The 25,179-nt window shown below is 42.3% G+C and overlaps 1 protein-coding gene and 1 long non-coding RNA gene across 2 annotated transcripts in view; both read right to left on the bottom strand.

Annotated features, from left to right (window-relative positions):
* The window catches only part of LOC112620390, a 29,757-nt gene extending 4,809 nt beyond the window's left edge, over positions 1-24,948 (bottom strand). The window contains exon 1 of the long non-coding RNA XR_003118523.1: positions 24,888-24,948. This is a non-coding gene — a long non-coding RNA (uncharacterized LOC112620390). The remainder of the gene's footprint in view (positions 1-24,887) is intronic.
* LOC112620387 (cytochrome c, somatic) lies at positions 2,897-3,522 on the bottom strand. Its single transcript, XM_025378888.1, has 2 exons — positions 3,364-3,522; positions 2,897-3,055 (listed from the first exon to the last, which is right to left on the bottom strand). The coding sequence occupies exons 1-2, from the start codon at positions 3,520-3,522 to the stop codon at positions 2,897-2,899; spliced, it is 318 nt and encodes a 105-aa protein (XP_025234673.1).
* Positions 24,949-25,179: the final 231 nt, after the last annotated feature.

The following is a 25,179-nucleotide window of genomic DNA, read 5'->3' as shown; positions in this document are numbered from 1 at the left end:
AGCTCTTCTCCCTTTTCAGGCTGCTGCTTCTGCTTTGTATAGGATCAGGAAGAAAGAAAGGGGAAAATGTGAAGTGTTTCTCTATTTAATGAATAATTGTGGCCAACTGTGAGTAGGTAACCTTGTCTTACTCTGGTTAGATCTGGTGGTTTCAGAGTGAAGGATGTTTGTAGTTTTTTGAGTAGCGTTTATCTTCATTCTGGACTTTTCTGTCATTGAAGACCCCTTCGAATGGTGCTGCTTATCGTCTATTCTCCAAACCTAAACTCAGGTTGGCTATCCCATGACTTGGTACAGTGGTCTCCTGGCACCTCCCACTGCTCCTGCTCCTTCGGAGACACCTGAAGTCCTTTAGGGGGAGTTGCTAGACTGTGATGGGTTGGTGGGATTGGCCACATTTTCTTCCTAGGCATACTTCACCAAGGTACCTATAAACCCTGCCAGCACAGATTATTCCAGTGGGCCTTCCACTTTCAGAACTCTCTAGTTCTGAAACTGACATGATTTTTAATGTTTGCACAGGTTAAAAACTCACACCATGCTTTATTCCAACCTGACCAGAGTGGGTTGGCAGGTTCTACAGTTTAAAGCATCTGTCTAGGGAATGAAATGTTGTTAGTCTCTCCTTGCTGGTGTCACCAATTGTACCAATGTCTCTCTTGGCATGCCCTCATCTTTGGCTTTGGGAGGAAGGGGAAGTACTTTTATCTTTTTTGCTTAGCATCACAAATACTGTACATCCCATAATGCCAATAATGAGAATTCCCAGTTGTCCTCCCAATTCATTCTTTTTGCTGTTGTTGTTTTTGAGACAGGGTCTCACTCTGCTACCCAGGCTGGAGTGCAGTGGCATGGTCATAGCTCACTGCAGCCTCAGCCTCTTGGGCTCAAGTGATCCTCCTGCCTGAGCCTCCTGGATAGCTGTGACTACAGGTGCCCACCACCATGCTTGGCTAATTTTTAAATTTTTTGTAGAGATGAGGTCTTACTATGATGCCCAGGCTGGTTTCAAACTCCTGGGCTCAAGCAACACTCTGCCCACCTCAGCCTCCCAAAGTGCTGGGATTACAAGCATGAGCCACTGTACCCAGCCCCAGTTCATTCTTTTTTTTTTTTTTTTTTTTGAGATGGAATCTCGCTCTGTCCCCAGGCTGGAGTGCAGTGGCACGATCCCGGTTCACTGCAAGCTCCACCTCCTGGGTTCATGCCATTCTCCTGCCTCAGCCTCCCTAGTAGCTGGGACTATAGGCACCCGCCACCACTCCCGGCTAATTTTTTGTATTTTTAGTAGAGACAGGGTTTCACTGTGTTAACCAGGATGGTCTCGATCTCCTGACCTCGTGATCCACCTGCCTCGTCCTCCCAAAGTGCTGGGATTACAGGCATGAGCCACCGCGTCCGGCCTCATTCTTTATATATACTGTGGTGGGACAAGGAGTGGGAGTTGGTGGAGATATGATTGACTAAGCCAACTTCTCATGAGATTTGGAAGAGGTTCTGGCTCCAATTGTTAAAGCTTTCTTTAGATTATAAGTAGTATTGTGCCTTCAATAAGACTTGACCACAATTCTGGGGCAACAGGGTAAGTTGCACTCATATCTTTTACACTGGATTTTCATGCCACCTCCTGGACTCCACCCACATATGCAGATGGTATGGGCGGATAAAACCGGGTGCCATGGCTCACACCTATAATCCCAGCACTTTGGGAGGCCGAGGTGGGGTGGGATCACCTGAGGTCAGGAGTTGGAGACCAGCCTAGCCAACATGATGAAACCCCATCTCTACTAAAAATACAAAAACTAGCTGGGCATGGTGGCATGTGCCTGTAATCTCAGCTATTTGGGAGGCTGAGGCAGGAGAATCACTTGAATCCGGGAGGTGAAAGTTGCAGTGAGCCAAAATTGTACCACTGCACTCCAGCCTGGGTGACAGAATGAGACTCGGCCTCAAAAAAAAAAAAATGGAAAAAGAATGGGCAGATTTTGCAAGTTCCTCATGAAGGGTGATGTGTGTGTGTGTGTGTGTGTGTGTGGTTTTCTTTTTAATTATCATAAGTCTTATGATCACACATAATTTTATAATTTGTGTATATCTCCTCTACTTTAATCCTTTGAAGTTGGCAAAAGAATCATTCCCAATCACAAATACATAGCAGTTCTACAGTGTTATGTTTCTGAATGGCTGTTTAAAGACAATCCTAAATTATAACTTAGTTTGACTTAGATTGTAAAGCATTCAAGAGTAAAGCTTAACTTGCTACTATTTTAAAAGCATGTGACCTTATAGATCATCTATAAAATGTGAGAAGTGTTAAATAATGTTTGATATTACACACAAAACACACTAAAATGCCTTTCAATAAGTAAAAGGAACCATTTTAAATACAGGGAATTCTAATTAGATTGGCATAGTTAAGGCCAAAAATATAAAGTAGACATGGCTACCTTATTTATCTTCAACCCTTGCCTTTATGAACACAAAACACAGGTGAATCTTGCTTGGTTCTGAGACAGTGAAGGAATTTCTCCAGTATTTAAATACATTCACATAACCAGTTATATAAATCTAAATATAAAACCAATCTCCAGTAAGTTTTAAGATGGCACTCACCATCTTTGTGAAAAGTTTAACATTACTAATGAAGTCTAATCATATCTTTAGAAGGGGTAAACAGTGATAGCATTTACTGAATTGGAATTACTATTAAAATTCAAACACTGAACATATTCATTTAACCACAAGCCAATCTTAGTTTTGAATCAGGACTGCCCAACAAAATATTCTGTCAGTCATTCATGATTTGAATTCTGTTGTATGAGCTCTATTAAAGTATGATACACATAAACAATTCATGAGACATTTGTTTTGCAATAAATAAGGCAGTGGCCAATTATTACTCATTAGTAGCTTTTTTGAGATAAGCTGTCAAGTCGGCCTTTTCTACCTTCTTTTTAATGCCGGCAAAGATCATTTTTGTTCCAGGGATGTACTTCTTGGGATTCTCCAAATACTCCATCAGTGTATCCTCTCCCCAGGTGATGCGTTTGTTCTTTTTTTTTTTTTTGAGGCAGAGTCTCACTCTCTTGCCCAGGCTGGAGTGCAGTGGCCAGATCTCAGCTCACTGCAAGCTCCGCCTCCCGGGTTTACGCCATTCTCCTGCCTCGGCCTCCCGAGTAGCTGGGACTACAGGCGCCCGCCACCTCGCCCGGCTGGTTTTTTGTATTTTTTTTAGTAGAGACGGGGTTTCACCGTGTTAGCCAGGATGGTCTCGATCTCCTGACCTCGTGATCCACCCGTCTCGGCCTCCCAAAGTGCTGGGATTACAGGCTTGAGCCACCGCGCCCGGCTGCGTTTGTTCTTATTGGCATCTGTGTAAGAGAATCCAGCGGCCTGACCTGTCTTCTGCCCGAAGAGACCATGGAGATTAGGCCCAGTCTTGTGCTTGCCTCCCTTTTCCACGGTGAGACACTGGGCACACTTCTGAACAAAAATCTTCTTGCCTTTCTCAACATCACCCATATTTAATTCTCTTTGTCGTCACTGGCGCAATGAAGGTTCCCACTCTGAAGCCGGACATCCCACTCTCTCCATAAAGGGTGATTTTTTTTTTTTTTTTTTTTTTGAGACGGAGTTTTGTACTGTCGCCCAGGCTGGAGTGCAATGGCGCAATCTCTGCTCACTGCAACCTCTGCCTCCCAGGTTCAGGCGATTCTCCTGCCTCAGCCTCCCGAGTAGCTGGGATTACAGGCGCCCACCACCATTCCAGCAAATTTTTTGTATTTTTAGTAGGGACGGGGTTTAACTATGTTGGCCAGGCTGGTCTTGAACTCCTGACCTCGTGATCCGCCCACCTCAGCCTCCCAAAGTGCTGGGATTACAGGAGTGAGCCACCATGTCTGGCCAGAAGGGTGATTTTTATGTTTTTTATTTATTATTATTATTTTTTTCATGTCATACTGCTGTCTTTTAATTAAAAAAAAAAAAAAAATCAAAGAAAACGTCTGGCCAGGGCTAGGTTAACACAAACAGGAACACTTCAGAATCCAAGGCAGGGAAAGGCTGTTGGCCTCCCTTCAGAGGACTGCAGAGGTGGGAAGAGGGAGGGACAGATCATGCACAAAAGTACTTACAAATTACAAACCCACTCCCCACCCCTCAATAAAAAGAGAAGAAAAAGCCCCATCACTTAACAGAAGGGTGATTTTTTAATAAAATATGTTGTTGTGACAGAATGATCAGATTTTCAAAACAAAACATAGGGATTGGCAGAACAGATGCATCAGGTTATTTTTTTTTTTTTTTTTTTTTTTTTGAGACGGAGTCTCGCTCTGCCGCCCAGGCTGGAGTGTAGTGGCCGGATCTCAGCTCACTGCAAGCTCCGCCTCCCGGGTTTACGCCATTCTCCTGCCTCAGCCTCCCGAGTAGCTGGGACTACAGGCGCCCGCCACCTCGCCCGGCTAAGTTTTTGTATTTTTTAGTAGAGACGGGGTTTCACCGTGTTAGCCAGGATGGTCTCGATCTCCTGACCACATGATCCGCCCGTCTCGGCCTCCCAAAGTGCTGGGATTACAGGCTTGAGCCACCGCGCCCGGCCGCATCAGGTTATTAAAAGGAGACTACTTCTGTTTCAATTACAGCTGTGCCATAAAGGCCAAAATAAAACAATAGATAGCAGGAACCCCATGTTCCAAAGAGGGATCTGATAACCAGGCATTGCATAGCAAGTAGCTAGACAATTTTTGAAATGTTTAGTTAAGTATTCACCTTGAGTGGATAAAAAGTGTTGACAGTAAAGAGGCAATAGGTTTTCTTGGGGAAAGTTGCTGGAATGTTGGTATTTTCCCTCTGTACTCTGTAGGAGAAAGGTGTACAGAGGGAAAATACCAAAGGTGACTGCTTTCCCTTCAAGCTTGATATATGTTCCCCACAGTTTGTGGGACACAGTGGTCTGCTTTTTTGTCATTTTGTCTTGTTTATATTCCATTTTTAGAGTTTTTGCCCCTACTATTATTGCATTTATTTTATTTTTTTGAGTATGTGAAATATTAACATAGTTACCAGAACTATATACAAAAATTACACTCAAAGAGGTATCACCCCTCCCCGACCATTCTTTCCATTCCATTTCACCCACATCTCATCCTTCCCACCCCATTCCTACCTACCTCCTACAGGTGATGAATCTCATTCATTTCTGTCGGTCTGGCTGAGCTGGAGTGCAGTGGCACAATCTCGGCTCACTGCAACTTCTGTCTCCTGCCTCAGCCTCCTGAGTAGCTGGGATTACAGGCGTGTGCCACCACGCCTGGCAAATTTTTTTTTTTTTTTTTTGAGATGGAGTCTCGCTCTGTCGCCCAGGCTGGAGTGCAGTGGAACAATCTTGGCTCACTGCAAGCTCTGCCTCCTGGGTTCATGCTATTCTCCTGCCTCAGCCTCCCGAGTAGCTGTGACTACAGGCACCCACCACCACACCCAGCTAATTTTTTTTTTTTAGATATTTTTAGTAGAGATGGGGTTTCACTGTGTTAGCCAGGATGGTCTCGATCTCCTGACCTCGTGATCTGCCTACTTTGGCCTTCCAAAGTGTTGGGATTACAGGTGTGAGCCATCGCACCCGGTCAAATTTTTGTATTTTTAGTAGAGTCAGAGTTTCACCATGTTGGCCAGGCTGGTCTCGTGCTCCTGATCTCAGGTAATCCACCAGCCTCAGCCTCCCAAAGTGCTGGGATTACAAGTGTGAGCCACCGCGCCCGGCCTTTTTTTTTTTTTTTTTAAACATCTGCAGAATAGCACTCTATTGTGTGGATAACCACTCTTTTCATACAGGCATTTAATTCTTTTCAATATTTGCAATTATAAATAATGTTAGTGTATATTACTTTTTTTTTTTTTTTTTTTAAATTTTTGAGACAGGGTCTCATTCTGTTGCCCAGGCTGGAGTGCAGTGGTGTGATCATGGCCTACTGCAGTCTAGATTTCCTGGGCTCAAGCGATCCTTCCACCTCAGTCTCCCAAGGAGCTGGGACTACAGGCACAGGTCACCACACCTGGCCAAGTTTTGTAGTTTTTGTAGAGACAGGGTTTCATTATGTTGCCCATGCTGGTCTCAAACTTCTGGGCTCAAGTGATCCTCTCACCTTGGCTTCCAAAAGTGCTGAGATTACAGACATGGGCCACTGGCTGCGGCCCAGTGTATCTTCTTGTGTACATGTATTTCTCTATGGAAGTGTATCATCAGGGTAAATTCCTAGAAGTGGGAATTTCTGGTCAAAAGATTAATTAATTTGCAGTTTTAGTAGATATTGCTAAATTCTCCTCCACAATGGTTGTATGATTTTGAATTCTCATCAACAATTAATAAGAATGCCAGTTTCTCCACAGCTTTTCCAACAGAATGTATTGTCTGTCATAATTTATAATCTTCGTCAATCTGATGGATAAGACATTGTATACTGGCGTATGGTTTTTTTTTTTTGTTTGTTTGTTTGTTTTGACATAGTCTCGCTCTGTCGCCCAGGTTGGAGTGGAGTGGTGCAATCTCAGCTCACTGCAACCCCTGCCTCCTGGGTTCAAGCAATTCTCCTGCCTCAGCCTCCTGAGTAGCTGGGATTACAGGCCTGTGCCACCACACCCGGCTAATTTTTGTATTTTTAGTAGAGACGGGGTTTCACCATGTTGGTCAGGCTGGTCTCGAACTCCTGACCTCATGATTCACCCACCTTGGCCTCCCAAAGTGTTGGGATTATAGGCATGAGCCACCGCGCCTGGCCCAAATGGCATAGTTTTAATTTGCATTTCTTGTATTATTATGAGTGATATGGAAGATCTCTTCCTGTATATAAGAGCCACTATTATATCTTTGTTTTTGGTAACAGCTTTATTGAGATATAATTCACATACTATACAATTCACCCCTTGAAAGTGTACAATTTAATGGTTTTTAGTACATTTAGTACAGAAATGTGCAACCATTTCCACAATCAACTTTTTTCTTCACTATCACCCCATGTTACTCCCCCAAGCAACCACTAATCTACTTTCTGTCTCTCTATCTAAATTTCTCATTCTGGATTTTTACAAATGGGATAATTACTTTTACATACACACATACATATATACATATACTTTTTTTTTCTTTTTTTGAGGCAGAGTCTCACTCTGTCACCCAGGTTGGAGTGCAGTGGCACGATCTCAACTCACTGCAACCTCTGCCTCCTGGGCTCAAGCAATTCTCCTGCCTTAGCCTCCCCATTAGCTGGGATTACACCATGCTTGGCTAATTTTTGTATTTTTAGTAGAGATGGGTTTTCACCATGTTGGCCAGGATAGTCTCGATCTCTTGACCTCAGGATCCATCAGCCTTAGCCTCCCAAAGTGCTGGGACTACAAGTGTTAGCCACCATGCCTGGACTTGTATACATATTTAATATATGTATGTGTGTGTGTGTGTGTATGCACACACACACATATACACACACATATGTATTAGTTCTCACACTGCTATAAAGAACTACCTGAGACTGGGTAATTTATGAGGAGAAGAGGTCTAATTGACTCACAGTTGTGCAGGCTGTACAGGAAGCATGACTGGGAGGCCTTAGGAAACTTACAATCACAGTGGAAAGTGAAGGGGAAGCAAGCACGTCTGACCATGGTGGAGCAGGAGAGACAGTGTGAAGGGTGAGGTGCTACACACTTTTAACTGGATCTCATGAGAATTATCATGAGACTAGGAGGATGGTGCTAAACCATGAGACACCACCCCCATGATCCAGTCATCTCCAACACTCGAGATCACAGTTCAACATGAGATTTGCGTGGGAGACAGAGCCAAACCATATCAACATATATATATAGAGAGAGTGACTGGCTTCTTTCACTTAGGATATTTTTACGGTTTATTGTGTTGTAAAATGTATCAGTACTTGTTTTCTTTTTATAGCTCTGTAACATTCCATCCTATGTATATATCACAATTTGTTTATTGACTCATCAGTTTATGTACATTTGGGTTGTTTCCACTTTTTGGCTATTACGAGTAATACTGCTATGAACACGAAGTTTTTGTGTGGATATATGTTTTAATTCATCTTGGGTAATACACCTAAGAGTGAAATTACTAGGTTCCATAGTGACTCTGTGTTTAACCATTTAAAGAACTACAAAACGTTGCTTCACACCCACTATGCTTCACATCTACTACATCGCTTCACACCTATCAGATAAATGTTGATGAGGATGTAGAGAAATCAGAATCCTCATCCACTGCTGGTGGAAACGTAAAATGGTGCAGCCACTTTGGAAAATGGTTTTGTAGTCTCTCAAATGATTACATATAGAGTAACCATTTACATCTCTCTCTTTTTTTTTTTTTGAGACGGAGTCTTGCTCTCTCTCCCAGTCTGGAGAGCAGTGGTGCAATCTCGGCTCACTGCAAGCTCCGCCTCCCGGGTTCACGCCATTCTCCTGTATCAGTCTCCCAAGTAGGTGGGACTACACGCGCTCGCCACCACACCCAGCTAATTTTCTGTATTTTTTAGTAGAGACGGGGTTTCATCGTGTTAGCCAGGATGGTCTTGATCTCCTGACCTCGTGATCCACCCACCTCGGCCTCCCAAAGTGCTGGGATTACAGGCGTGAGCCACCGTGCCCAGCCTTTTTTTTTTTTTTTTTTTAATACAGAGTCTTGCTCTGTCACACAGGCTGGAGTGCAATGGCATGATCATGGTTCACTGCAACCTCAACTTCCCTGGGCTCAAGTGATCCTCCCACCATAGCCTCTGGAGTAACTGGGACTACAGGTGTTCGCTACCACACCTGGCTAATTAAAAAAATTTTTTTGACAGGGTTTCACCATGTTGCCTAGGCTGGTCTTGAACTCCTTCCTCAGTCCCCCAAGGTGCTAAGATTATGAGCCACCAGGTCTGACCCATTTGCATATCTCTTTCTCTGTCTTTTTATTATCTTACAATAATAATAAAAAGACCAACTAACCAAAAGATTTGTAAAAATTTCCTCCCACTCTGTGGGCGGTCTTTTTACTTTCTTGATAGTGTCCTTTGAAGCACAAAAGTATTTGTCTATTTTTCCTTTGGTTGCTTGTGCTTTTCGTGTCACATCTAAGAATCCACTGCCAAATCCAAGGTAATAATGTTTTACCCCTATGTTTTCTTCTAGGAGTTTTGTGTTGAATAGCTTTGTCTCTTAAATTTAGGTCTTCATTCCATTTCAAGTTAATTTTTGTGTATAGTATGAGGTAAGGGTCCAACTTCATTTTTTTTTTTTGTATGTAGATATCCAGCTTTCCTAGCTTTATTTCTTATGTATGTATGTATGTATGTATGTATGTATTTATTGTGATACAGAGTCTCGCTCTGTTGCCCAGGCTGGAGTTCAGTGGTGTGATCTTGACTCACTTCACACTCAGCCTCCCAGATTCATGCCATTCTCCTGCCTCAGCCTCCCGAGTAGCTGGGACTACAGGCACCCACCACCACGCCCAGCTAATTTTTTGTATTTTCAGTAGAGACGGGGTTTCATTGTGTTAGCCAGGATGGTCTCCATCTCCTGACCTCGTGATCCGCCCGCCTCGGCCTCCCAAAGTGCTGGGATTACAGGCGTGAGCCATCGCACTTGGCCTCTAGCATTATTGATTGAAAAGACTATTATTTCCCCATTTAATTTTTTATTTTTATTTTTATTTTAGATGCAGTCTCATTCTGTTGCCCAGGCTGGACTGCAGTGACTCAATCTTGGCTCACTGAAAGCTCCACCTCCCAGGTTCACACCATTCTCGTGCCTCAGCCTCCTAAGTAGCTGGGACTACAGGTGCCCTCCATCATGCCCAGCTAAGTGTTTTTGTATTTTAAGTAGAGACACGGTTTCACCATATTAGCCAGCATGGTCTTGATCTCCTGACCTCATGATCTGCCCACCTTGGCCTCCCGAAGTGCTGGGATTACAGGCATGAGCCACTGCGCCCAGCCCCACTGAATGTTCTTGATACCCTGGTTGAAAATCGCTTGGTCATAGATACATTTCTAAACTCTCAATTCTAGTCTGTTTATCTGTATATCTATCCTTATGCCAACATCATGCTGTCTTGGTTACTGTAGCTTTGTAGTAAGTTTTGAAATCAGGACATCTGAGCACCCCACCTTTCTTCATTTTCAAGAGTGGTTATTCAGGGTCCCCGAGTTTCCGCATGAATTTCAGAATTGGCTTGTCAGTTTTTATAAACAAATCAGATGGGATTCTGATACAGATTGTGTCGAATCTGTAGAGCAATTTGGAGAGTATTAACATCTTAACAATATTAAGTCTTCTGATCTGTGAGCATGGGATCTTTCCATTTGCTTAGGTCTTTTCAATTTTTTTCAACAGTGTTTCGTAACTTTCAGAGAATACATTTTGCGTTGCTTTTGTTAAATGTATTCATATTTTATTCTTTTGTTATCTTAAATGGGATTGTTTTCGTTGTGTGTTTTTCTGAGACAGGGCCTCACTCTGTCACCCAGGCTGGAGTGCAGCGGCATGATCATGGCTCACTGCAGCCTCAACCTCCTGGGCTTGAGGGATCCTCCTGCCTCAGCCTCCCAAGGAGCTGAGACTACAGGTGCATGCCACCATGCCCAGCTAATTTGTTTTTATGTAGAGACAAGAGCTCACTATTTTGCCCAGGCTGGTCTCTAACTCCTGGACTTAAGTGATCCTCCCACCTTGGATTACAGGTGTGAGCCACCATGCCCCACCTGGAATTGTTTTCTTAACAGTTATATATTTTATGTAAATTGTTCATGTATTTTGTCTCTTTTTCTATTGAATTTTTGGTCTGCTCCTCCCCTCAATTTTTAAATACTGTTTACACACTAGGGATATTACTCCTTCATATATAATGCAAATATTTTCTCACAATTCGTCAGGGTTTTTTTTTTTGAGAAAGTCTTGCTGTTGCCCAGGCTGGAATGCAGTGGAGCAATCTCAGCTCACTGTAACCTCCACCTCCCGGGTTCAATTCTCCAGCCACAGCGTCCCAAGTAGCTGGGATTACAGGTGCCTACCATTGTGTCCAGAATTGGTTCCTTCTGGTGTGTTCTTGGTCTCGCTGACTTCAAGACTGAAGCCACAGACCCTCACGGTGAGTGTTACAGTTCTCAAAGATGGTGTGTCTGGAGTTCGTTCCTTCCAATGTTCAGATGAGTCCAGAGTTTCTTCCTTCCAGTGGGCTCACTTGACTTCAGGAGTGAAGCCACAGACCTTCACAGTGAGTGCTACATCTCTTAAACAGGGTGTGTCCGGAGTTGTTTGTTCCTCCCAGTGGGTTCATGGTCTCACTGACTTCAGGATCGAAGCTGCAGACCTTTGCCGTGAGCGTTACAGCTGATAAAGGTAGTGCAGACCCTGAGAGTGAGCAGCAGCAAAACTTAGGGTAAAGAGCAAAAGAAGAATGCTTCCACAGCGTGGAAAGGAACCCGAGTGGATTGCTGCTGCTGGCTCAGGTGGCCAGCTTTTATTGCCTTATTTGTCCTGCCGATTGGTCCATTTTACAGAGTGCTGATTGGTCCGTTTTTACAGAGTGCTGATTGGTGTGTTTTTAAACCTTTAACTAGACACAGAGCGCTGATTGGTCCGTTTTTACAGAGTGCTGATTGGTGCATTTACAAACCTTTAGCTAGACACAGAGCACTGATTGGTGCATTTACAATCCTTTAGCTAGACAGAAAAGTTCTCCAAGTCCCCACTCCACCCAGGAAGTACAGCTGGCTTCACCTCTCACCATCATGCCTGGCTAGTGTTTTGTATTTTCAGTAGAGACAGGTTTCACCATGTTGGTCAGGCTGGTCTCAAACTTCTGACCTCAAGTAATCTGCCCACTCTGGCCTCCCAAAGTGTTGGGATTACATGCGTGAGCCACTGCGTGAGGCCGTGTTTTCTTTTTGTTTGTGGTGCATATTTTTGCCATGCAAAAAATTTTTATTTAACATAATGAAATTTATTTTTTTCTTTTATTACCTTTGAATTTGGAGTTGTTATTAGAAAAATTTTCTCCATATTCAGTCTATAGAATGCACCCATGTACTTTTTTTCTTATTTGTATGGTTTCATTATTTTCCATTTAGATCCCTGACCTATTTGGAATTTTTTAATTAAAAAAAATTTTTTAATAGAGATAGAGTCTCGCTGTGTTACCCAGGCTGGAGTGTAGTAATGCTATTATGCCTCACTGCAGCCTTGAACTCCTGGGCGCAAGTGATCCTCTTGCTTCGGCTTCCCAAGTAGCTAGGACTACAGTCACATGCCAATATGCCTGGCTAAAATTTTTTTAAAAATGTGTAGAGATGGGGGTCTTGCTATGTTACCCAGACTGAAGCTCTGGCCTCAAGTGAGCCTCTCACCCAGCCCTCCCAAAGCACTGGGATTACAGGCATGAGTCACCATGCTTAGACTTTTTGGAGTTTATTATTATTTATTTATTTATTTTTTTTTTTTGAGATGGAGTTTTGCTCTGTCACCCAGGCTGGAGTGCAGTGGCGTGATCTTGGCTCACTGCAAGTTCCACCTCCCGGGTTCATGCCATTCTGCCTCAGTCTCCCAAGTAGCTGGGACTACAGGTGTCTGCCACCACACCTGGCTAATTTTTTGTAGTTTTAGTAGAGACAGGGTTTTACCGTGTTAGCCCGGATGGTCTCGATCTCCTGACCTTGTGATCCGCCCACGTCAGCCTCCCAAAGTGCTGGAATTACAGGCGTGAGCCACCACGCCCGGCTTCCCCCTCCTCTTTTTATTTTTTGAGACGGAGTCTTGCTCTGTGGCCAGGCTGAAGTGCAGTGGCACGATCTCGGCTCACTACAACCTTTGCCTCTTGGGTTCAAGCAATTCTTCTGCCTCAGTCTCCTGAGTAGCTGGGACTACAGGTAGGCACCACCACACCTAGCTAATTTTTGTATTTTTAGTAGAGATGGGGTTTTGTCATGTTGGCTAGGATGGTCTTGATCTCTTGACCTCGTGATCCGCCTGCCTTGACCTCCCAAAGTGCTGGGATTACAAGTGTGAGCCACCATGCCCGGCCAACAAGGGGGATTTTTTATATCTTGAGGGCCAGATATGGACTCCACAGATAGGGTCCAGACTGGGGTCATATAAAAAAAGATTCCACCCAAGAGGGCTTCCTGCTAGGATGAAGTTACTTTAACAGAATGTGGCTAGAGGTAAATATATTAGACTCAGCATTGTAAAGACCAATCAGAAGAAGGACATTGACTCTGAGTTATCTGCAGATAGATAACTTTAATGGGGGAATTTCTGAGAAACCTATGAAAAGCATATCATGAGAGAAAGTGCCCTGAACATCATCCTAGAAAGAGAGAGAGAGAGAAAAAAAAAACCCACATCTACAGTGCCAGCTACTTGGGAGGATTGCTTGAGCCCAGGAATTTGAGGTTAGCCTGGGCAACAAAGCAAGACCCCATCTTGTAAATAGAAAAAAGCCAATAGATTTGTTTTGAAAAGTGGTTTAATGGCTGTTTTGGTTACACACAAGCAAAGCTAAAATCTTGTTTGGTAAAAAGTTAATTGGGACGATGCAGAGCTAAACTGCTCTGTGAAACAATATCACGAGTTGTGGTTATTATGGTACGGAGTTGTACCTTGCCAGAGAATTGCAAGGAAGTGGTCCTAAGACCTAGGATGAGAGAAAAGTGGTCCAGAGTTCCTCCCAATGGCTAAAAAGTATGGAAATATTGGTAAATATTTGTACCACCCTTTGGGTATATGTATATTATTTATAGATATATCACATTGTTTATGTATCTTGTCCTTTCTACAGTGCTCTTTCAGAACAAGGTCCTATGCATTTTTGCATTCAAAATTGCAGCAATTTCTCACTCCCTGTATCTATTAATATCCTTTTGGAGGCTGGCCTGTGATGGCTCATGCCTGTAATCCCAGCACTTGGGAGGCCAAGGCAGGTGGATCGCTTGAGGTTAGGAGTTCAAGACCAGCTTAGGCAACATGGAGAAAGCCCATTTCTACAAAACATACAAAAGTTAGCTGGTGTGGTGGCTCATGCCTAAAGACGCAGCTACTTGGGAGACTGAGGCTGGAGAATCACTTGAGCCTGGGAAGCAGAGGTTGCAGTGAGCCAATATTGTGCCACTGCACTCCAGCCTGGGCGACAGTGAGACCCTGTCTCAAAAAAAAAAAAAAAAATTCTTTTGGGCTTATTTCCAAAATATTTCTCACGTAAATTTTCTTCTCTGTTTCTTTCCAGCCACCTCGGTACTCCAGGCCATCAAATGCCAGACTCCTGTAAATACACTCTGATTTCCTGAAAACGCTCTTATTCCCCTCCAAACCACAAAGTGATCTTTAATAACTGCAAATTAATCAGTGATCTCATCAAAATCCTTTTTCAGCTTCCCACTGTCTTAATGGGGGCTCTTGACAATTTATTCTAACCTTATTTCTTACCTCTCTATGCCTTGTACTTTCTGACTTGGCAATGGTGGGCTTCTCATAGTTCCATGAATTTTGCATGCCCTTCCCTTCCCCTTTGCCTTCAAGCCTTTTCCCTTAACATTCTCTTTGTGTTATTCTCTTCCCTCTATATTCAACTTCTAGGCTTTGCTTAAATATTAATTTTCTAGGGAGATCTTTCAGTAATAATCACTATAATTTATTATATTACTTTAGTCTGTACTGGCTGATAAAATTGTAATCCTTTATGAGAGTAGGGATCATATAGAATTTGTTTATCCTAAAAGTCTGGGATATATTAGATGTTCAATAAATATTTGTTCAATGAATGAATGTAGCACTATATGTTTCTAAAGTGGGTATGTAAAACTGTTTGTTGAATGAATGAATGACTTTGAGATATGGTGTTGGCATTGAATTAAGACAGAAGACTACTGGTGATCTAAAAGGAAATAGTGTCAGCAGAGTAGTGAAAAATGAATCCAGATTTTAGTGGATAAAGCAGCAAAGGACAGTGAGGAAATGAAGACACTAAGATTTTAAATCATTTATGAGAAGTTCAACTAGGAAAGAAAGAAGATAAGTAGAATAGCAGCTGAAAGCCTATTGCAGAATTAAGTGAGGGATTCCTTTTCACAGGCAGAACAGAAAGGTATCAGGTAGGATACTTTTGGTTGCAAGTGACAGAAAAACCCACTCACATGAGATTTAAAAATAAAATAGAATTTATTGACTCATATGACCAAAAAGTCTAGAGTGAGGCTACCTTTAGCTATGACTGAATCCAGAGATTCAAAGTATCAGGGTTCTGCCTTTATGTGTCTATGACTTTTCTTAACCCTGCCTTTCTTCTATGTTGATTTAATCCCCAGTTTGGCTTCCTTTACGGTATCAAGAATGGCTTCAGCAAATTCAAACCTCACATATTCCCCCTACCTATCATCTCTCCTACACCTTTCCGGAGGAAAAAAGAACACTTTTATATCAGTTGAGGATTCTTGTTTGCAAGCAACAGGAATGGATTCTCCCTTAAATAGAAAATATATTTATTGTAAAGAGGTCAGATAGCTCTCAGAAAGAGAACTAGTCTTATAAACAGGCAGAAATCAAGAGAAGCCAGCCATCAGGAACCATAGCCAGGGAGAGCACAGGAAAAGTCTGATTAGGGCAACGCTGGCGTTAGATATTGCCACCACTGGACACTGCTGTTGCTGAGCACTGCTGCTACTGTCATTGGAAACTGCTGCCTCTGGCATGGCTGAATTATAAATTGTGTCATCTTTGTGTCGCTCAATATTCCAATCTCTGGCTAGAGCATCTGACTGGTCAAGGCTGAGTCATGCACTAACACCTTGGCTGCCAGAGGGTGGAAGAGGGAATATTTGATTTCTCTAGGCCTCTGCAGCGGGAATTGTTTCTCACAGATTCATATGAAGAAAGATTTCTTCATGGCCGGGTGCAGTGGTTCATGCCTGTAATCCCAACACTTTGGGAGGTCGAGTCAGGTGGATCACTTGAGGTCAGGAGTTCAAGACCAGCCTAGTTAACATAGTGAAAGCCCACGTCTACAAAAAATACGAAAAATTAGCTGGGCGTAGTGGTGCGCACCTGTAATCCCAGACACTTGGGATGTTGAGGTGGGAAGATAACTTGAACCTGAGAGGTGGAAGTTGCAGTGATCTGAGATCGTGTCTCTGCACTCCAGTCTAGGCAACAGAGAGACTTCATCACACAAAAGAAAAAAAAGGAAAAAGAAAAAAAAAAGAAAAATAAATTTCTCCAAACAGGAAGGGTAGTTGAATGTTGGGCAGACAAAAAATGACAAACCTCCATTCTTTGGTCTTGGCCCCAATCTAGCTATAGGCTATTTTTTAAAAATTAACCTAAAATTTAAAGACATGGAAAGGTTGAGAATAAAAGGGATAGAAAAAGGCATATTTGGTAAAGACTAGCTAAAATAAAATTGAGGAGCTATATTAGTATCAGACAAAATAGAACTAAATACAAAAAGCATTGTATATTTATGTCTTTTTTGTGGGGGGACGGAGTCTCACTCTGTTTCCCAGGCTGGGGTGCAGTGGCGTGTTCTCGGCTCACTACAACGTCTTCCTCCTGGGTTCAAGCAATCCTCCTGCCTCAGCCTCCTGAGTAGCTGGGACTACAGGCGTGCGCCACCACACCCACTAATATTTTATTTTTAGTAGAGATGGGATTTCACCATGTTGGCCAGGCTGGTCTCAAACTCCTGATCTCAGGTGATCCACTTGCCTTGGCCTCCCAAAGTGCTGGGATTACAAGCATGAACCACTGTGCCCGGCCACAAAAAGCATTATTAAGGATAGAGAGGATTAGTAAGTAATGATCAAGGGTTCAATTCACTAGGAAGATATAACAGTTCTAAATTATATGTACCTTCTTGGGTACACTGAAAGTCCAGACTTTACCACATTGATATATGCGTGTGAGAAATCTGTACTTGTATCCACTAAATAAAATAAATAAAACAGTCTCAAGATAAATAAGAAAGCAATAGAACTCTAGAGAGAAATAGATATAAACCACCATTATGGTAGACAGAACACATACTCTTCTCAAGTATTAATAGGTTGACTAGGCAAAAATCAGTGAAGATATAGAATATTTGAATAATACAATTAACAAGCTTGATTTATTGAACGTCTATAGAACCTTGTGCCCTATAGTTAGCAAATTCGTATTTTTCCATTGTAGTCTTTAATCCCATTTGAGTTGGGCTTTTTGGTCATGTGTAACTAAGAGTCCTACTTCTGTTTTAAATAACTAGAAAGTTTCTATTCCCTGCAAATAAATCCTGATTGACACAAATACCAAGCTGAGTTTTTTCCAGAAATGCAAGGGTAGTTTACATGTGAAAACCTGTAAGTGACATTTAGTATATAGATTAAATGAAAAAATTACCTCAATGATTACAGAAAAAGCATTTGATAAAACTTAATACTAGCCGGCCGGGTGTGGTGGCTCACACCTGTAATCCCAGCACTTTGGGAGGCCGAGGTGGGCAGATCACGAGGTCAGGAGATCGAGACCATCCTGGCTAACACGGTGAAACTCCATCTCTACTAAAAATACAAAAAATTAGCGGGGTGTGGTGGCCTGTAGTACCAGCTACTTGGGAGGCTGAGGCAGGAGAATGGCGTGAACCCAGGAGGTGGAGCTTGCAGTGAGCCGAGATTGCCCCACTACACTCCAGCCTGGGCGACAGAGTGAGACTCCATCTCAAAAAAAAAAAAAAAAAAATACTAGCCAAGGCAGGAGGATTGCCTGAGTCCAGGAGTTTGAGACCAGCCTGAGCAACATAGTGAGACCCCATCTGTATTTAAAAAAAAAAGAAAAAAAAAGATACTAATATAAAACACCTATGTTAATATTCTTAGCAAAATAGGGATAGAAAGGAGCTCCTTTAACCCATTTATGCCTGAGGGTGCAATTTTTTGAATTTTTGCAATCAGACTTTGATGATAACCTTGAGCAGTAGGACATAAACAACTCCCACATGCTTAGGGTTCCAGTAATGGAACACTAGGCATAAGTGGGGTTATCCATAAAAAAATGTGTAGACTGGGTACGTTGGCTCATACCTGTAATCCCAGCATTTTGGGAGGCTGAGGCAGCAGGATTGCTTGAGGCTAGGAGTTTGAGACCAGCCGGGGCAACATAGTGAGACCCCTCTCTCTAAAAAAATTTTAAAATTAGCCAGGCAAGATGGTGCATGTCTGTACTTCCAGTTTCTCAGGAGGCTGAATTGGGATGATCACTTGAATCCCAGAGATCAAGGCTATAGTAAACCATGATAGCATCACTGTCTTCCAGCCTGGGTGACAGAGTGACACCCGGTCCAAACAACAAAAAAAAGTATAGCAAACCTACTACTTAATGGTCAACAGTTGAAAGATTTTCCTTTTAAAATCAGGAACCAGACAAAAATGTTCACTATATTAACTTTTATGTAACATAATTCTGGAAGTCCCAGCCAATGCAGTAAGATAAGATGAAAAAAAAGAAGAAAACAAAAGTTTGCTATTCACAGACGTCATTGCCCGCAGATGAGTCTAAAGAAAAATATGAGACAATTAGAGCTTAGCAAGGTGGCTGGATAAGATACATAAGTCAATTATACTTCTAAATACCAGCAACACACAAGAAAATGTAATTTTTTTAAAAGCATCATTTACAATGGCATTAAAAATACGTAAGATATTTACAAATAAGTCTAACAAAAGTTGAATAGGACCAGTTTGGAAATAATTACCAAACTTTACTGATAGTCATTAAAGAACGCTTAAGTAAATGAACGGATATACCATGTTTGTGGATTCAGCATAGTAGTTAGTTCTCCCCAGATTGGTCTAAGAATACAATTCAACTCCACCAAAATCCCATCAGGATTTTTTGAGAAAACTGACAAATCAATTTTCTTTCTTTTTTTTTTTTTTTTGAGACGGAGTCTTGCTCTGTCGCCCAGGCTGGAGTGCAGTGGCCGGATCTCAGCTCACTGCAAGCTCCGCCTCCCGGGTTCACGCCATTCTCCTGCCTCAGGCTCCCAAGTAGCTGGGACTACAGGCGCCCGCCACTTCGCCCGGCTAGTTTTTTGTATTTTTTAGTAGAGACGGGGTTTCACCGTGTTAGCCAGGATGGTCTCGATCTCCTGACCTCGTGATCCGCCCGTCTCGGCCTGCCAAAGTGCTGGGATTACAGGCTTGAGCCACCGCGCCCGGCCGACAAATCAATTTTCTTAAACATATGTAGGAACTTAAAGGCTCAAGAATAGAGAAGATAGAAGCTGGGCATGGTGGCTCACGCCTGTAGTCCTAGCACTTTGGGAGGTTGAGGCTGGCAGATCTCCTGAGGTCAGGAGTTCAAGACCATCCTAAGCAACATGTTAAAACCCCATCTGTACAAAAAATACAAAATTTAGCTGGGTCTGGTGGTGGGCACCTGTAGTCCCAGCTACTTGGGAGGCTGAGGTGGGAGGATCTCTTAAGCCAGGGAGGTTGAGGCTGCAGTGAGCCGAGTTCATTTCATACCACTGCAATCCAGGCTGGATGATAAAGTGAGACCCTGTCTCAATTAAAAAAAAAAAAAAAAAAAGACATTCTGAGGAAAAAGAATAGGGTAGAGAGATTTTCCTTATCAGCTATCAAGGTTTATTATAAAGCTATAGGGTTTATGACAACGGGGTAGGCATGTAGGCATAGATACCCCTCGAGAGCCCAGAGACAAATCACACATTTACAGAAACTTGAGTTATAACACAGTGGGTATTGTTGGTCACAGGAAAAGCATGAACTATTCAATAAGTGATACTGGAAAATAGGATATTTATTTTTAAAATTGCATTTAGTTATATGTAAAAGGCAAACTTAAAAACCTTTGGAAGAAAATATGGCATATATTTATAACTTCAGGCACATATTTTCTCATTATTCATCATTACATTCTTCCAAAAAAGACATCTTATTTTACCCTGGCACTTGCAGATCTCACTAGACCTCTTCAGCCTGAATATTTTATTTATTTTTCACCTTTTCTCAATTAGTGCATTTCAAGAGACATCCATCTTTCTTTGATTTCCTTTCATTTATTCTCCTTATCACAAATTTCTAGTATAATTTTATACTAAGTAAACTGTCTGAATCTTATAAAGTTAAAGAGAAAAATAAAAAAATATGTCCTTCCTGAAAGCAAATAATTCCAAAGCAATTTGCTGAGTAAAGTGGGAAAGGAGCCCAAAGGGAAGAATCAAGGGAGGCTTTATTGAAGAGGCCAACACATGAATTGAATTGAGGGCTAAGAATGAGTTTACCTGGCAGCTAAAAGCGGGAAAGGGAAGAAGGAAAGAAGATATTCCAAGTAAAGACACGAAGGTTTAAGGGAGGACAATATAGTATGTTTGAGAAACAGTTATTGTTCAGTAAGCCTTTGAGATATATTTTACTGAATAGATAGGATTGGTAGCCAAGGCAGCTCACAAGGGACCTTGTGTTGCATATTAAACACTCAGGACTCAAATTTGTAATCAGTGGGGAGCCATTGGAAAGCTTGTAAACATGAAAATTACATCATTAGATGTTTGTGTTAGAAATATCAGATAGGGCCGGGTGCAGTGGCTCACGCCTGTAATCCCAGCACTTTGGGAGGCTGAGGCGGGCAGATCACGAGGTCAGGAGATCAAGACCATCCTGGCTAACATGGTGAAACCCCGTCTCTACTAAAAATATAAAAAAATTAGCCAGGCGTGGTGGCGGGCGCCTGTAATCCCAGCGACTTGGGAGGCTGAGGCAGGAGAATGGCATGAACCTGAGAGGCAGAGGTTGCAGTGAGCTGAGATTGTGCCACTGTACTCCAGCCTGGGCAACAGAGTGAGACTGTCTAAAAAAAAAAAAAAAAAAAGAAAGAAAAGAAATATCAGATAGGCAGGAATATGTAGGGTACGTGAGGCAACAATTAACCTAATATTCTTCTATCAGTATGAGTTTCTACAGGGCGAACATTCATTTCCTGTAGGAAATGTTTGTCAATGTGGAAACTCAATGTCAGAAGGAACATGCTGCTTCTCTTGGGTGTAGGGTATGAACAGTACGACCTTCATCGATTAATACACTCAGTTGGGAGTGGTATTAGTTACAGAAGTCTTTGTAGAGGTGATGGCTGAGCTCTACTTGAAACAAGAAAAGAGCACTCCAAATAAAGGAATAATGATGGAGACAGGAAGCACTGAAGCTTTTTGGAAAATGATGTTTAATTTAACATAGCAGAACTCACAATGCATGAAAGTGAAGGATATAAAATTTCACATTGGGCTGGGCGTGGTGGCTCACGCCTGTAATCCCAGCACTTGGTGTGCCAAGGTGGGTGGATCAAGACCCAACTGGGGTCTTGGGACTTCAAGACCAGCCTAACCAACATGGAGAAACCCCATCTCTACTAAAAATACAAAATTAGCCAGGCGTGGTGGCACATGCCTATAATGTCAGCCACTTGGGAGGCTGAGGCAGGATAATTGCTTGAACCCGGGAGGTGGAGGTTGTAGTGAGCCAAGAACGCGTCATTGCACTCCAGCCTGTGCAACAAGAGCGAAATTCCCTCTCAATAAATAAATAAATACATATATACATACATACATACATACATACATACATAAAATCTCACATTGGAAGGAAACTTTAAAGGTCATCTCTTACCACCTTCTAATCATTCCTGTAAAGCCCCTGCTTGAGCTCCTTGTGTGACAGGGGCTGGGCACTGACTATCTCCTGGCAGTCTTTCTATTTCAGAAGGTTCTGGAAGGCAGTAATTTTTTACCTTGAGCCAAATCTGTCTTCTTAGTACAGCTTCACTTTTAACTTAGGACTGTATGAGGCAACTCATATCTTTTCCATACACAAGAGTTTCAGTAACTTAAAAATAGCTATTAAGTACGTTTGATTGGTTTCTCAGAGGATGTGGTCTACCACTCTACCCTTTTTCTACTGAAGATTTTCTAGTGTGTCTATATTCCTTTTAAAATGTGGTGCCTGATACAGAATACAAGATGCATGCAAACTCAAGATTATTCATCTAGGTACTATACTTCTGTTGCTTAAGGCAGGACCATACTGAACCTTGAAAGTTAGGGCAAGGACTTTGAATTTTGTTCTTTCAGGTATTGGGAAGCAATGGAAGGTTTTGAGCAGGTAAACATTTTGGGAGCGGGGGCCATATCTTACTATGTATATCCCATTGATTCTAACTGGAATGTAAGCTCTAGGTATCTGTCCCATTCATAGCATGGCTTCAGTACCTGGGGAGGGCTGGCATATTCTATGTATTTAATACACCTACATGAATGACTTAATACAAATCTCTATCAGTGTCTGGCACATAGTGTGTACAACAATTCATACTTGTTTAATTCAGGCAGGTAAATGATCAAAGCCATACTTCAGGAGGATAACTGGCAAGAGTGCGTAAAAAGTATTGGAGATAACACACACTATAGGGTGAAAACAACAAGAGGAGTTTTAGCAGTCTCAACAAGGGGAAACAAGGGTTAGGATAACATAGTGAGTAACAGAAAAGAAAGAATGGATGTGAGATTGTAAAAGAGAATTTGTGACGACCTAGAAATTAAATGGGACATGTAGAAGGAGGAAGTGATAAAGAAAACTCTTGGGCTTGAATTTGGAAAGCTGAAAGAAAAATGTTGCCATTCATAGAAGTTATTTTAGGAGTTGCAGAGTTTTTTTTTTTTTAATTTTTTAATTATTATTATTATTTTTGAGACAGAGTCTTGCTCTGTCGCCCAGGCTGAAGTGCAGTGGTGCGATCTCAGCTCATTGTAAGCACTGTTTCCCGGGTTCACGCCATTCTCCTGCCTCGGCCTTCTGAGTAGCTGGGACTACAGGCACCTGCTGCCATGCCTGGCTAAGTTTTTGTATTTTTTAGTGGAGATGGGGTTTCACTGTGTTAGCCAGGGTGGTCTCGATCTCCTGACCTTATGATCTACCCGCCTCGGCCTCCCAGAGTGCTGGGATTACAGGCGTAAACCACTGCGCCCGGAGGAGTGGCAGATATTTTAAGGTACTAGGATGAAATCAGTCTGGGGTAGGCTGAATTTAAATGCGCTGACACAATATGCTCAGGAGGCTAAAATGTGGGACTGGAATTCAGAAGTAGAGTGATATCGGCTAGGCACCGTGACTCATTCCTATAATCCCAGCACTTTGAGAGGCTGAGGTGGGTGCTTGAGCCCAGGAATTCGAGACCAGTCTGGGCATCATAGCAAGACCCCATCTCTGCAAAAAAACAAAAACAAAAACAAATTAGCCCGCTGTGGTGGCACGCACCTGTAGTCCCTCCCAGCTACTCAGGCGGGTGATGTGGGAGGATCAGTTGAGCCCAGGAGATCAAGGCTGCAGTGAGCCATGATCGCACCACTGCATTCCAGCCTGGGTGACAAAGCAAACCCCTGTCTCAATAAATAAATAAATAAAATAAAATAAAATAAAAATACATTCTTATTAGAAAGAAAAATGTTGATGTTTTGTTTCTAAGTATGCCATGTATATTTTTTACTCATTTTCATATGCAGTGATCCAGATTTTGCAGGGTCTAAAGTTTATACAACATGGGAGTCTTTCTTTAAGGAAAGAATAAAAGATTTAAAATACAAAATTAGGACCAGGTGCAGTGGCTCACCCCTGTAATCCCAGTACTTTGGGAGGCCGAGGTGGGGGGATCACCTTCGGTCAGGAGTTTGAGACCAGCCTGGCCAACATGGTGAAACCCTGTCTCTACTAAAAAGCACAAAAAATTAGCCAGGTGTGGTGGTGCATGCCTGTAGTCCCTGCTACTCGGGAGGCTGAAGCAGGAGAATTGCTTGAACCTGGGAGGCAGAGGTTGCAGTGAGCCAAGATTGTGCCACTGCACTCCAGCCTAGGCGACAGAGACTCTGTCTCAAAAAATAAAATAAAATAAAATAAATTAGGTAAAATGTTTTCAAAATGGGGGGAAAAGTCACAACAAATTTACTTCTTAGGCAAAATAGCTTTTCTTGAGAAATACACTTTCAAAAATGGTAGAGCTAAAATCTGTTTTTCCAAAGAGAATATCTGTCCTATAATTTTTTTTTAAGTGGCTTTTAAGGTTCTTGTTTTGTTTGAGATGAGAAGCTGCACTTCTCGGGATTAGAGTAGGAGAAAGGAGGTGTGTTGTGAAGCTATTGGTTTATGTTAAATTTGGACCTACTACAGTAAGAATCAGAATAATGGCATTTACAAATCCTTGGCAACATCAATTCCACTTTCAGTTCCAGAAAGATCCATCACCTTTTCCTTTCTCTGTGTTCCTTTTCCACATCACTTCATTCTTCCCACCTGCAATGCCCTGCCATTCTTGAAGAAGACCAAAATACTAAAAAGACTCAGTTTTTCTCTCCTGGCCATAAGTTTAGTGCAAAGAGAGAGATGATGGTGAAGAAACACAATAATGCAGCTTTTTTACTATAATCCTTAAAAATCAAAGACACTCTCTGGCTAATAAGACTAATCAGAGGTCCCCCCAACTTTCCTCAAAAACAGACTATGCCCAAGACATCCCTTCTCGGATAAAAGTTTAACTTTTCCTAAAAGGCTCTAACGGAAAAGGTCTCAGGCTGAGACAGAAGGGTTGCTTGAGCCCAGGAGTTTGAGTTCAGTCTGGGCATCATAGCAAGATCCTCCTGCCTCTAAAAAAAAAAAAAAATAATAATAATAAAAAAACTCTTTACTTCCTTCAGTCATTTCCCCCATGATTTCCCAAGTTCATAGCAAGGTGTTATTACACTCAGAAGAATTGCTGGAATTTATCCCAGTGAAAACTCCACCAGGAAGGCCATGTGGGTAGTTACTTACCTTCTGAGAGCCAATATCCAAGGCTAGATTCACCTGTTGCCAGAGCAGTCTCCTCCTACTCAAGTACATCTCTTGTCAGTCTCTGTTTTTGTCAACCTCTTCTCACAAAAGGAGAGTGGTTGGTAGCTCTCTCTCTTCCCCACTCCCAAGCTGAACTCAGAAGCTTCATGAATAGTTCAACTGAAACAGGATCAAGTTTCAGACACTCCCACACTGAGAAAATGATCCCACTAGATTAAATTGGAGCCTAGATCAGTGGAGGACTATTTCCACAACTCTGCCAGGGCTGGGA

This window comes from Theropithecus gelada, chromosome 1 (genome assembly GCF_003255815.1).
Source record: "Theropithecus gelada isolate Dixy chromosome 1, Tgel_1.0, whole genome shotgun sequence".
Taxonomy (NCBI): Eukaryota; Metazoa; Chordata; class Mammalia; order Primates; family Cercopithecidae; genus Theropithecus; species Theropithecus gelada.
The sequence above is the reverse complement of the archived record's forward strand: the minus strand, read 5'-3'. Positions and strand labels throughout refer to the sequence as shown.